The sequence below is a fragment of the Lemur catta genome, chromosome 6 (assembly GCF_020740605.2).
Source record: "Lemur catta isolate mLemCat1 chromosome 6, mLemCat1.pri, whole genome shotgun sequence".
In the NCBI taxonomy this organism is placed as follows: domain Eukaryota; kingdom Metazoa; phylum Chordata; class Mammalia; order Primates; family Lemuridae; genus Lemur; species Lemur catta.
Genome location: NC_059133.1, coordinates 6500789 through 6515064, shown reverse-complemented (window position 1 = coordinate 6515064; position 14276 = coordinate 6500789). Strand labels below are relative to the sequence as shown.

General features: G+C 53.7%; 1 protein-coding gene across 1 annotated transcript; it reads left to right on the top strand.

The window, feature by feature from the left end:
* The first annotated feature begins 4527 nt into the window (after positions 1-4527).
* Positions 4528-4734, top strand: SMIM45 (small integral membrane protein 45). The gene has a single exon (XM_045555130.1). The coding sequence runs from the start codon at positions 4528-4530 to the stop codon at positions 4732-4734; it is 207 nt and encodes a 68-aa protein (XP_045411086.1).
* The last annotated feature ends 9542 nt before the right edge of the window (positions 4735-14276 follow it).

Genomic DNA, 14276 nt, shown 5'->3' with positions numbered 1-14276 from the left:
ACACAAAAGAGTGCATACTGTATGACTCCATTGATATGAAACCCAAGTATGGGCAAAACGAATCTGTGGTAAGAGAAGTCAGGTCAGTGGGTACCTTTGGTGAGAGGGAGTATTGATTGGCGTGAGGCAGGAGGGAATTCTCTGGGGTGATGGAGACATCTATCTTGATATGGATGGTGGACACACAGGTGTATACAAAGTAAAAATTCATCACTTAAGATTGTGTGTTTTGCTGTATGTACCTTATACCTCAATACAAATAAAATCCCTCTGAGCTCAAAATCACTTTCTTTGCCCCACATATGCGGAAAAGGACCCACCACACTTGCAGAGCCTCCAGGTGGTCCCAGAGCTGGCAGGGTATCTGTGGGTTAGGGGACGCAGGGTCCTAAACCTACCTCACCCAGAGCCTGTCCCACCTGCCTGTTTTCAGGTTTCTGGGAATGGACTCCCTTGTGAGGTGGTTCCTTGAAGCCTCTTCCCTGCACTGTGGGCCCCTGGGGCTGCTCTCTCCTCCTGAGACAATAACCACTGCTGTTTATGGAATGCTGGCTGGGCACTCAACACCTGGCAGACACTCTATCCATTGGACAGGGGGTGGGGGAGGGTCCAGGCTTGGGAGGTGGACCCCCGACTCCCCAACCCTACCCTGTGGCTTTGAATTCCAGCTTAGTCACTGAGAAGCTGAGTGACCTAGAAGGACAAGGCAAGCAGCTTCACCTCTCTGAGCTGTAGCTCATTCCAAAATGGGCCGTCACCAGCAGCCCAGCTGGGAGGACTGCAGGAAGAGACCTGTGGGGCCTTGCCTGGCTTATAGGGGGTGCTTGATGCCTGTGCTGGCTGTACCTTAGTCAGGGGAGCCGCAGGGCTGCTGAGGCAGAATGGGGAGGGGCAGCCCTTTGTGGGGGGCCTGAAGGCCAGGCTAGGGCTCTGACCCTGGCATTGCTACTTCCTTGCTGTGTTTCCTTGGCTGAGGATTAAACGAGTTAACATAAATAAAGCACTGAAGACAGTGTCTGGCGCATAGTAAATCCTATATTGAGCCAATGCGTCCAGACTCTCAGCCTCAGTCTTGGTTCTTCCCTCTATAACATATGACCCTCATTGGCTGTACTGGCCACTGCTTCTGTGTCCCCCTCTACTTGCCAGGGACTCCAATCTCTCCCTTCTCCCAAACGGCAAACTGCCAAACTCTCCCAGTTATCAGCCAGGGTCCTCTCCTCCTAGGCCCACCAGGCTTGGGGCCCAGCGGCCTGCTGGGTGACTCTCTCCCTCCCTGCATCCCCCAACCCTGCCCTCCCTGTCATTTGCTGGACCACGTGCACAGTATGAGGGATCCAGAAGAGAAGGCTGGTTGCCAGGGCAACAGAGGATAAAGCCCTTGCTCTGCCAAGCTGCTGATTGGCTGAGACAGGTCCCACCTCCTGCCATCCTGAGAGTGGGGGAGTGTGGGGGGTAGAGGGAAAGGTCTGGATGAGCAGGGAGAGGTAGGAGGGTGCTGAGCCAGCCCAGGACTGCCCCCTCCTGGCCCAATCAGAGCCACTGGATCTGAGAAGCTCCGTCTCCCATGAGGGGCATTGGCCTCGCCCTATCTCTACCTCCAGCACCCAGGGCAGCGCAGATGGCAGTGTCTCTGGGGATAGCAGCTGCGACTGAGTCCATGGGCCAATGCTGAGCTGCTCAGGCTGAGGTGGTGTGCTCAGCACAGAGCCCCTGGAACAGGCGTCTGCAGGCGTGAGGTGGGTCTGCGGCACGCGGGGGACACCAAGTGGTGCCAGTGGCTTGGGAGGCAAGGAGAGGGGCTTTGCTATCCTTACACAGTCCTGGCTAGGATCCTGGCTGAATAGGGCTGGAAAATTCCTTATGGATCATCTGGTAAACCTCATCCCCACCCTGTCACTGTGCACAGGGACCCTGAGGCCCAGAGAGAATGAGGAATGGTGCAAGGTCACCCAGAAGGCCAGTGAGTGTTTTGCTTCTTCACCGAGGCCAGTCCCCTGAGAAGTCATAAAAAGGTCTGGGGGTCCTCATTCTGCCCTAGAATGCCTGGGATTTTGTACTCAGGGCTGGAGAAGTTTGGAGACCCTGAACTCTGCTCCATAGCCCACAACATTGCAGCTGAAATGGCTTCTGTTTTGCCCCAGCCGCCCATTCTCATGTTTAAGCTGGAAGGAAACTGGGGTCCTGGCTGGGCCTGGGGAGGGGGCACAAATCACGTTGGCCTTAGTCAAGCCAGTTTGAAGCAGCCTTCCTGCCTGGGGTCCCCCTTCCCCACCTCCACCAACCCTGGCAGCACCAGGCAATTCTGAACTGTCTCTCTTTGGCTCTCCAGAAAGGCAGATGGTTAGGAGGGTGCTGGGTCCTATACATGCTACCCCTGCCCAGCTGCGCTAGCCCTGATTTGGACAATTAATGTACTGTTCATATTATTCCTCCACAAATAGGCCACCTTGAGACATTGTGCCGCAAAACAGCCAATGGGAACCTTGGGGGGCAAGGGAGGGGCTCTGGATGGGTACAGGACCCGGAAGCAGCATCTCTCCTTTCCTTGGGGTCATAGCTCACCTCACAGACCCACCTGGGAGTAGGGGGACAGGAGGAGCTGGGGTTTGGAGACAGAAGTCAGCTGGGGCTTCTCTCCAACCTGCCCTGGAGGTCATTCCGTCCATTCCCCCTGTTTCCCTCTGCAGAAGCAAATGGGTCTCTGCTCATTTCATCCTGCTCAAGTGTCTTTCCCTGCCCTGGAGGACTCACACCTCAGGACATCACTGGAGTTCGGGGTATAGCTCTGCCACTTCCCAGTTGGGGAACCCACAGCAAGTTAGTGAAACTGCCTAGGCCTCAGGTCCTTCATCTGTAAAATGTGGACAGTGATACCACATTGGACAGTGTGTGCAGGTGGCCAGGGACCCACTCATCTGGGGCAGGGGGCAAGGCTGGCCTGCCGTGAGGTTTGTGGAAATGCTCTAACAGAGCTCTACCTGCCAGGCAAGCAGAAGTGGGCTGCTCACCATTCCCCTTTCCAATACCTAGGGAAGGTTTGGGGGTGGGTTAAATCAGCCCTGCATCATCCCATCCCTGGAGCAGATGATCTGGGTTTTGAAGTATGAATAGGAGTTTGCCAAGTGAACAAGAATGTAAACGACGTTCCAGGCACAATGAAAGCCTATGCAAAGATAGAAACTGCATAACGTGCAGGTACACTTAGGTGGCTGACAAGAAGTGGTGTGTGGTGGCACATAGGGTGGGACATGAGGCTGGTGAGGTTGGTGTGGAGGATGGGGGCACATTTGGGCAATTCTAAGGAGTCTGGGTGTGTGTAACGTTTGTGAAACACCTTACACCTGCTTACTACCTTTCAGTCTCCTGCTCTCTCCGCCTCTGGTTCACTGGAAATAACAATAGCTAGTGTTTACTGAGTGCTGGTTCTGTGCCAAGCAGCGTGGTGTGACATGCTCTTTAGGCATTGTCTTGTTAAAAATTCACAGTGCCCTTAGGAGGTGGGTCCTATTTCTATGCCTGTTTTACAGATAAGGACACTGAGGCTCAGAGAATGAGAACAAACTTACTGTGTAGCACTTGTTATGTTCCATGCACTGGTTCTGAGCATTTTACATAAAATAACCCATTCAGCAGTCACATAAGCCCCACAACCTAGGTACTGTTATTCCTATTTTATAGATGTAGAAACCAAGGCTCTGAGTATCTCGCCCAATTTATTTATTTATTTTTTTGGAGATAGGTCTTGCTCTGTTGCCTGGGCTAGAGTACAGTGGTATCATCATAGCTCACTGCAACCTTAAAGTCCCGTTGCTCCAATTTTTTGGTGCCAGTGTTCACGTCCTTGTAATTATGAAATTGGGCTTGTGGAGACTCTGTTGATCAACCAGGTCCCCTGTGATGGGTGTTTGTTCACTACACTTTCACCAGGCCACACTTGGCCAGTGTGTGTAGGTGGCTGGGGACCCACTCATCATGGTGGGGGGCAGCGCTGGAAGTGGCAGCCACCACAGCTGCACAGTCAGGGCTGGGCTTGGTGGCTCAGGGGCACTGGGAGAGCAGAGGAGTTATTGCCCAACCTGTGCTTTACTGAGTGCCCTGCACAGGCCCACCCAGGGATAGTCACCCCGTGAATCCTCACTAGGACCTGTGCAGAGGCTGCATTCCTTTCCCCTTCCACAGGGGAGGAAGCTGAGGCCCAGAGAGGTTAGGCAACTAGCCCAAGGGCACTGAGCCAGGGTGGCTCTTGGCTGTTAAGTCTCCTTCTTAAAGGCTGAGTAGGGAGCTGGGTGTCTCCAGGTGACGGGGACAGTTCCGTGTTGGTCAGGAGGCCTGGGGGGCCGAGTCACCATGTGGTCCTGATGAGCCACTGCCCGGCGCCCTACTCTCCTGGGCCTCCGTCTCCTCATCTGGAAAGTGATTCTTGGGCCTCTAGCTCTGTGAAGCCTGCAGGTCTCCCTCTGGGCGGGACAAGGGGCATCTGCGCTGGCTCTCACGACCTGTGTCTCGGCAGCCAAGGCCACCACGATGCCGCACTTCCTGGACTGGTTCGTGCCTGTCTACCTGGTCATCTCTGTCCTCATCCTGGTGGGCTTCGGCGCCTGCATCTACTACTTCGAACCGGGCCTGCAGGAGGCGCACAAGTGGCGCATGCAGCGCCCCCTGGTGGACCGTGACCTCCGCAAGACACTGATGGTGCGGGACAACCTGGCTTTCGGCGGCCCTGAGGCCTGAGCCTTCGTGCGGGGGTGGCGGGCGGCGGGCACCGGGGGTCTTCCCCAAGCCGCCCAACCTGGAGACCCTCGAGGCAGAGGGAGAACGACCTCTTCTCGGTCCTCCGGGATCCCTCTGCAGCCCGGGCCCTCCCAGCAGAGGCCCCTAGTGCTCTGAGAGGACCCTGGCTCGGAGGTGGGGCACCTGGGTGCTTTGATGAATTGGGGCTGCTGGTCCAGGGCTTGCTCTTCCTGTCGGGCCAACTCACCCCACGCCCACTCTCCCAGCTCAGGGGACATCCTTCCCTGACTCCCAGTGCCTTTGTGCCACCCAGCACTCTGCCCCTCCACCTGGAGTCAGGTATAGCTGCCCCTGCCTGTCCTGAGCCTCTGGCTCCCCCATTTCCCCACGGAATGCCCAGTTACACCAGCTCCCCACTCTACCCAGTGGCGCCAGCCCTGCAGCTTCCCGTGGCAGGCCTCAAAGCTGACCCAAGGAAAGGGCCTCAGTTGGAGAGATGTCAGCTTGGTCTAGCCCAGCCCCGCCCCTCTGGGCTCAGGCTTGGAACTGGTGAGGGTATGTGGTGGGGGTGCACAGAGGGGTGAGACTATAGGGAAGGGGAGGGGTGAGGAGGAGGGAGAGAGAGAGAGAGAGAGAGAGAGTGTCTGGGGGGAGTGGGCAGGCATGGGGAGGAGATGTGTGTGTGTGACAGAGAGAGAATGGGGGCCCCAGGCAGGGCAGGAGGTGGTGGGGACAGGGTGAGCTCCGTAGGCAGTGAGGACTGTCTGCAGCAGGTCCCAGCCTCCTCCTTCTGCAGGACTTTCCTATCCCTTCCCCGTCCCCTGGGCTGAGGTGGCTGGTGGAGCTCCTGCCCTCCCTGCGCTGTGCCACATTTCCAAGGCCAAGCCCAGCCCCCACTGAGCCAGGCCCCTCCAAACCCCCAGGCCTACCCCGGAGCCTGCTCCTGTGTGGAGCCTTCACTGCCTCACACTGGACATAGATTGGCAACCTGCCTCACTCTCCTCCACTGGGGCTTCCATCTTAATTTATTTGCAATAATAAAGACTTCATGACTATCTTTGCAGGACTGTCTCCTTTCCTGAAAGTAAGATCATGTCTGTCAACTCGCTGGGTCCTCATGAAAAATATGATGGCTCAGTAGTCCCCATTTTAGGGATGGGAACACTACATCTCAGAGAAGTTAGAGCAGGGTTTCTCTACAGCAGCAGTATTGACATTTTGGACCAGATCATTTTTGGTTGTGGGGGGCTGTCCTGTGCGTTGTAGGATGTTTAGTATCCCTGGTCTTAGCACTCACCCCCTCCCATTAGGACAATCAAAAATGATAACTCGAATCCCTGAGGTAAAGTACCAGTTAGGATATAAATTTAGGTACCAACTGAGATGCAAAACAACAGAATCTTAAACCAAACAGAATTTTATGCCTTTGTCATGGTGCTGTTCACAGAGAGGTTGTCCAGAGCTGGTTTGGTGGCCCGTTCCACGCAGGGTGCTGCCCTCTCATTGCTTTGCCATGCCTGGGATGTCGCCTGGTTGGCATGATCCCAGATGGCTCATCTGCATCCTGAGCAGCAGCGCGGATGGAGGGTGCAAGTGGTGCTCCTTCCCTGGAGGGACACTTTCTGATGGTTGCACCCATTACTTGCCCGCTGGTCAACACTTAGTCACATGGCTACCCCTAGCTGCTAGGGCAGCAGGGGAATATAGCCTTTAGCTGGGGGTGGCCTTGTGTCCATTTAAAAAGTCCACCTCCTTTAAAGGGGGCAGAACACATGGAGACAGCTACCATTTTATTTTAGTGGGGATTTGCCTGAGGTCACAGGGCAATGGACTGAGATTTGGACCAGATCTGCTAACTCTAGACCAATGGTCTTACACATGCCCCATCTTGAGAGTCACGGAGGGAAAAGGCTTCTCTCACCTTGAGGAACTGGGGGGCTCTTCCTCCATGCCGCAAACCCAGGGACTGCATGAACTGTTTTGCAGAGCTAGGACTAGGGTGAGGTCAGAGAGGCACTTCAGGGTCACACCGCTTTCTAAAATTTTGTGCCCCAGGTACCTCTCTCCCTTCACGAACCTAGGCCCAGCCCTCACCACCCTAACCTCTCACCCAGCAGAGCATTTTGCATTTCTCAGAAATTTCCCCACACCCCTTCCCACACCAGGTAGCTGCTCAGCCAGAATTGCCTTCCCCTCACTACCACCCAGGGCTCTCCCAGCCACAAGTGACAGAGACAAAACTGAAAACAGCTGAAATAAAGGAGTTTGGTTCTGGACTCAGGCTCGGCTCGACCTGAGGGCTGGAGGATGTCGCCAGCACACTCCACCTCTTGGTCTTTCTCTCCCTGTGTGTGTTCCTCAGTCATTTGTGTTGGTTTTATTTTCAGGTGGACTTTCTCCATGTGGGCAGAGGGTGGCTGGGACAGGCCCAGGCTTATACACCCTCCGCACTTCCAGTTCGTGAGCTCGGGGTAGACTCCCATTGGCTCCAAGGCACCCTCATTGGCCAGGCTGCTCTTGTACCCACCCAAAGGGCAGAGTCAGCTCTGCAGATCACGTGCACTGAGGGTGGTGGGGGGTAGGTAGTGGCAGTTACCCAAGGAAGGGGTAAGGATGCTGGGTGAGAAAACAAGAGGCGTTGAGGCCATTGTTTTGTACAGGAGGAAACAAGCTTGGAGAGGAGAAACACCTAGGGCTACCCGAGCGGTAGCTGCCACCCGGGTTTGGGACTGGAAGTCTGAGGCAGGAGGGTGGACAGGAACCCGCAGAGTTTGGTGAGCCTGTGAGTTGGGGCTCTGAGTGTGGACGGCCCAGGGAGGCAGGATGCGGTGGAAGTGGGTGGGCAGTTGAGTGGGTTCTCTAAGGACCCATTAGAGGGTGGGTCCCTTCCACTGCCTTTCAGATCACCCCACGCAGGAATGGGAGGGGACCAACACCACCCACTGGGTGGCTAGCCACACACTGCCTCAGTTTCTCGGTGAGTAGGGGTGTGGGCCAGGTCTAGAAGCTCAGTGGTGCACCTGTTTCTCAGAAAACTGGTCCCCAGCCGTGATCAGAGACTGGACTGGAAAGGGCCCATGTACATTAGGTTGGCATGATGCAAGGGACAGAAACCGTACTTGCCTACTTTGGGCAAGAAGGCTGGGTAACATGAGGACACTGGGATGTTTGGCCCTTTAGGACAGGAAGGTAGCAGGGGCTCAGGACAGCTAGAGTCAGGTATATAGACCCCTTTAGGATTCTTTCACCACTTTTTATTTCTGTTTCTGTGTGCCCACCTTTTGGCCACGACCCTCATACCTCCATCATGGAAAACATAACAGCCAACTGCTGGCAAGTTTTCTATCCTACAGCCCTGGCCGCTGGAGAGTTACCTGTCCCTCACTCTGCCTCAGGTGCACATATCTCAGGGGAGGGATTCATTGGCTCTTCTTAGGTCAAGTGCCCAAGGGTGGGGCAGTGTCTTATGTGTGGTCCACCTTGGGTCAGGGCCCACCTGAACTGGTCAACGTGACCTGGGCTTGGGTCATCTCAGAACAAGGCCGCTCTCTTGGGATGTTGTACAGGTTTCAGAAGAAATTACATAAACCTCTCCCCCACCCACAGCCTGACCACACCAAACAGACCCTTTTGAAGCTGGATTAGGCTTGACTGGCTGAGCTGGGGAGGGCCTCAGGCTAGATCTGGCCTGCCCCCGCCAAGTTTGGTATGTCTCCAACACTGTTTTGAAAAAATGCAAATTAGTTGCCAACATTTACAAGTCAGGAGATTTCACACCAGCATCTTCTTTTCTGACTCCTTAAAAATAAAATTTCTAGCCACACAGAGTCTGAAGTGTGAACGTGTTCGTGATCATAAGCTTCACAGCCTTGGCAGGGAGGGTGTTGACTGTGACCCTGCCGGAGGCCTCTAAGCGGCCAGTCCTACTCACAGGGGAGCTGCCTCCATCCGAGGGCTGGCAGCAAAAAGGTCCCCCATCCTGGGCTGCTGACAAGGAGTCTGGGGCTTGGGGAGGATGAGGGATTCACCCAATCCCTGAGTTCTCAAACCTGGTCTTCTCCCCAGAAGAAAACCAGGAATTATTTATTTATTTACACCTGGTCTTCCCATAAAGGACCCAAGAGGGTTTCAGGTGAAGGAGCCACATACGTGGGAGCGAGAAGGAAATAATCTTACTCTGACTCCTACCGTAAATTATTAATTGTCTCTGAGCTTCCTGGCAGCCAGAGGGAAAAGGGAAACACAAAGAGATCATTTTATTCTTGTTATGTGATAGAAGAGAGAGATTAACTCTTCATGAGAGACAAATTTTCTAGTTCTAAATACAAAAAAGAAATGTCTCAGATGGCATAGTAAAAGCAATGCAGTGGGGTAGGGGAGGTTGACCCATATGGCAGAGCCTACAGAAACAGGCCACTGCCCACGGAGGCAGGATTTTTCTGTCTACCAGGGCATGCCAGATGACTGGACTAGGAGCAACTTGAGGTCAGGGCTTGATTATAAATCCTATAAAACTGTTAATTTAAATTGCACATCCTTGAGCAATTTCCCTGAGCTCTCAGAAGCACAGCTGAATCCATCAAACATTTTTGTGTGCCAGGCACTGAGGATCACAGATGATTAAAGCCCACATAAGTGTCCCCTGCTAGTGTCTGGCATTGTGCTCAGCTCATGTCAGGTTTTCTGTAGAGACCCGTTTAGTTTCATATCACTCCTGCCCTGCCAGCCCACTGGGTGGGGGCAAATGTCAAAGGAGAGAGTGGGGAGAAAGCACTGTTTACATGGTGTGTGTCATATAGCTATCTTTTTGAATGCCACAGAGGCATGCTAAGTACTGTCCTGCCCTGGGACTAGGCGTGGCACCAACAATGCAAAGACAAGATGTAGTCCCTGAATCAAAAGAGCTCACAGGCTGGTCTGATGGTAGTTAGCAGAACTTACTAACATTAGTGTCACTAAAGTTGGTATTCAACCCCCCACTGCTAAATTTGACTGGCTTTAAAAAAAAAAAAAAAGAGCTCACAAACTGGAGGGGCAGACAGATGTGTAAACAGATAAATTATAAAACTCTAACTGCAGTAAGAGAAGGATGTATGGGAAACCAAAAACAGAACTGAAGAAGCTCCTTACTCTTGGGGAAGGGGGTTGTCAAGGAAGGCTTCCTGGAAGATGTTACTACTAATCTGGGTTCTGAAGGCTGAATGACAGTTCTCCCTGTAAAGGGAGAAGGCTGCAAGTGCACAGCCCCTGAGGCCAGAGAGAACCAATCCTTTTTGAGACTGTGAGTGGTGTGGCTGAAGCACAGAACGCCAGTGAGCAAGTGGTGGGACGGGAGATTGAACAATCAGAAAGTGGCTTTTCAAGTAAAACTTAGAGCCAGGGAGAGAACCTGATGATCTTCCAGTTGCCACCTCCTCCAGGAAGCCTTCCCTAACCCCACCAGCAGCTTTCCCTATTACAGCCCTAATCTTATGTTGTGATTTTGTTCACATAGCAGTGGAGAGAAGTGACTGCATCTTCTCAGCTCCACCTGCAGCCTGCTTGGCACTGGGCAGGGCCTTCTTGAAAGCTTGCTTGTTGGATGAATGGGGCCAGTCTCTTTGGAAGTCTTGCCAGGGGTTGCCTGTTTGCTTAGAGACCAAGATTTTAGAGAGGCTTAGAGGCTTCCTGGGGGTTGGGCTGTGTGCAGGTTTTTAAAATGCTTTGGGAGGTTTTGCAGGGTCCTGGGAGCTTTCCCACCATCTGGGAGCTGTCAGGATAGGGAAGGACGAGTGTGTCTGGGTTTGGCTCAGAACAGCAGGACAGGAGGCGGGAATGTGCAGGGTCCCTGCATAGGAATGGCTACAATGTTCGGACTCCAGCCCCCGAGTGCGGCACAGACTCCTCATTGTTCCACCCCCTCGACTCTCCACTCTGGCTGAGCAGGAAGGGCTCAGGAAGGCCGAGAGAACAGCTTCGGGCACAGGCTGCAGGCTCCCTCAAAAGACTGTCGCAATCTCAGTCAACAACTCTCCCAGAGAACCCCAGTAGGCAGAGCTTCTCTCCCTCCCCCCTAAGGTGGGAGGAGCTCAGAAGTTGGAGTCTGGAGACCTGAAGGTCCCGTTACTGATTCACTGTGTGAACCTTGGCAAGTGCATTTCCTCTCTGTGCAGCTGTAAACAGCTGCAACTGATGGGGAAGTCAGAAGAAATCATAGAGGATAAATAAAAAAGCAAATCAGAATTCCAAAGCAACATTTTTAATGGCTCACATGGATTAAGCTCATTGCACGACTGCTACTGCTCCAGCAACTTCTCATCGCGGTTTTACAGCAACCATGCCAGTGGGTCCTCAGTGCTGTTCACCAAATATTTCTGGCTCTCCAGCTCTCTGCACGTGGTAGGATTATACCTCCCAGCCTCCTTGTGATGGGTGGGGCCATACAACTAGTTCCAGCCAATTAGTTGTAATTAGAAGTGAGTACAGGCCATAGCATTTAACAGCTAGTCCACAATTTATTGCTCTCTCCTTGCTTCTGCCACAGCGACTAGCAATGCACTGGAAGGCAGCTGCTCCATCATCCCGGCTCCCAGAGTGAAGATAGCAGGGAGCAGAACCTTAGCTGACCCAAATTACAGTGGACACGAGGCTTGAATGAGAAATCACCTTTGTTACTATAAGCCACTGAGACTTTGCAATGGTTGGTTACTGCAGCATAACTTAACCCATCCTGACCGATATAATCTCCGTTTTACAGATGAAACTGGAACTCAGAGAGATTTAGTGCCTTGTTCAAAACCACACAGCTGTAACAAAGCCAGGCTGGAAAGACTCCAGAGCCTATGCCACTTGTCTGGGAGGGCACCACAATGATTTTGTGCTTCGGTGCAGGGCTCTGTCCTCTGAGGCCACTTCCAGGCCTATCAATCAGTTTTTCCTTTGGTGGGAAAGAACAAAGTGTACAGACACGAGGAGGTCATTGTCACTTTGGGCCACTAGAGGTCAGCTGAACACAGGTTTGTAGATACTGGGTAGGCAGTGTCCTCCAAGCCACTCAACACCAGAGAGAGCAGAAGATGGGCAGGAGGAACGGAGAGCTGAACAACACTCAGGCCTTGCTCTCAAGCCCTGCACAGCTTGGCGGGGAGCAAGATGGAGGAATTCTAGATCTTCAAGCCAGAAGAGACCACACAAGGGCGTTTGATCCCTATTTGAAAAGTCAACGGAGTCCCAGAAGGGCAAGTGATCTGAGTTGTTGGCCAAAGTGGGGAAAGAAGCCAGGGCCCCTGACTTCAGCTCTGTCTCACGGAGATGATGTCATCCACGGAGCTGGGCCCAGTAACGGCGGCCCCTACCCACCCTGTCTGTTGGGCGAACTGTGCCGTCTCCTTTCTCAGCCTCTTCTGTTCTTCCCCAAGTCAGGCTGGTCCTCAGGGCCTCAAAGCAAGGAGGGGGGGAGGGAGAACCCAGGCAGGTCCCCTCCCCCACCCACTAGGACTTCCAGCAGGTTGCCCCGGTAACCAGAGCACAGCCAAGTTTGAAAACCTAAAGCTGGAAGGGAAGAGAAGGGATAAGAAGAGGGAAGGGTCCTAGGTCCACACACTCACCATTCAATCATTTTATTGATTCATTCATTCTACAGAAACCTGCTGAGACTGATTCTTCCCTCAGGCCCTGGGACCCAGAGAAGAATAAAATCTAGTCCCTTCAGAACTGAGCTAATATGGTAGTCACAAATTAAAATGAAATAAAATTTAAAATACAGTTCTTTGGTCACTGTAACCACATCTTAAGTGCTCAGTAGCTATCTGTGGCTAGTGGCTATTGTATTGGACAGCACAGAGATAGAACATTTCCATTATCACAGAAAGTTCTACTGGCCAGCGCGACTCCAGAAGCTCACTCGCCAAAGAGAGCGACACGCGGGAAACTAGACCAGACACGGCGCTGTGTGGCTGCAATGTTCTCGTCACCGAAAAGCAGGTGACGAGGTGAAGATTAACGGAGATGCCAGGAGAATGCTTAGCCTAGTTCCTGACTCGGGGTGAGTGTGGAGGACGTGTACCATCACTGCCGTGGGGCAGTCACCGTAAGCATCTGTTTACACACCGCCTTGCTGAGCAGACTGTGAGCGTTGCCCTGGCCCTGGCACGGTGCTTGGCATATATCATAGCAAGTGCTCAGTAAATGGCAGCTATTCTTGTTGCCGTCATTATTATCTGCCGGAGCCAGACTAGGTGGCTTTGTGGCTCTCCTCAAGGGCAGGCCCAGGGCTGGGTCATCTTCACTCCCTCGGGGTCTCGGTACAGGGACCAGCTGGAGCAAGCAGGGGCCGTTGAAGGGGAAAGACCCAAGCTCTAGCTTCCAGGAACTGTGGCTCGCTTGAGGAAAGACAAGGTGGGCAGGCAGGATGGGCACGGAATTAAACAGGGCATGGGGGACTGCAGAGGGAAAGCAGAAGTGAGGCTGGTGCTGAGACCCCCAGGGTGAGGCCAAATTTGGAGTATCCCTGTTCTACCCAGGGGAGGGCAGGTTTGGGGAGGGCAGGCTGCAGGGCCCCCCCACCAGGGCCCAGTCCTGGCCGTTGCCAGCCTCCCATGGCCTTTTAGGATTCCAGAGGCTCAGAGCAGCCATTCACTGACGCCCACTCTGAGAAGCCAGCCCCTCCCTGCCACAGAGCGCAGCCCAGCCCAGCTGCTGGGATGTAACTGTTGGGACAGGTCGGGAGAGAGCCAGGCCCTGCACCTGGGGACTGTGGCCTAGAGGCTGAATGGGAAGCCCATGAGGGGAACAGAGGGACCAGGCCCCATGGCCAGAGTCAGGGCACAGAAGGGGTGAGGGGCCTGCCCTTGCCTCAGCTTCCCAGAATCGTTGGATGCCTCTTGTCCTCTGACCAAGGTAGGTGGGTATGTGTGTGTGGGTGCGTGAAGGATAGGACCTATCCAGGGAGGGGTGGGGACTCAGAGAGAGGACGGGGAACTGAGGACAGTAGAACAAATCAATCTCAGAAACCCTGTCCTCTGGCCTGCCCTCTGCATGTGGGTGTACACACTGAGGGTGGATGTTTGTGTGTTTGTGGCTAAGCGCAGAGTAAGTGTGTACACACCCAGGTGTACGTGGTTATGAATGGGCGGGCAGGAAAGTAAGGCTACAGGGCTATGCCAGGTGGGAAGGATGGAGTCTGGGACAGTCTTGCGTACAAATATGTGGCTGTAGAGGGATGAAGGAGGAACTGATGAGGAATTGTGAGGAATGATGAAGACCCCTCCGGTGTCCTGCTTTCCCTATGCCTGCTCCAGACCTTGGGGACCTGACTATAAGATAACTCCCTGCCCCCAAGAGCCCCTTGTGTTCAGAACTAAGCCCTCCTGCCAGCCCTGGCCTGGTCCCCCAAACAGCATGTCCCAGCCTGCTGTGTTGAAAGCAACTGAAACAACTTTGTACCAGAGGGTGAGTTACATGGAGCCCACGGTGGGCATGAGCTGGCCATCTGGGGGCCTTGGAGCCCACCTCAGGGAATGGCCCATCTACTCAGACCACAGAGTCCTGACCAGCATCCTCAA

Bases quoted from the DNA above. Each gene is read 5' to 3' on its own strand.
- SMIM45 (XM_045555130.1), top strand. From the start codon at position 4,528: ATGCCGCACTTCCTGGACTGGTTCGTGCCTGTCTACCTGGTCATCTCT.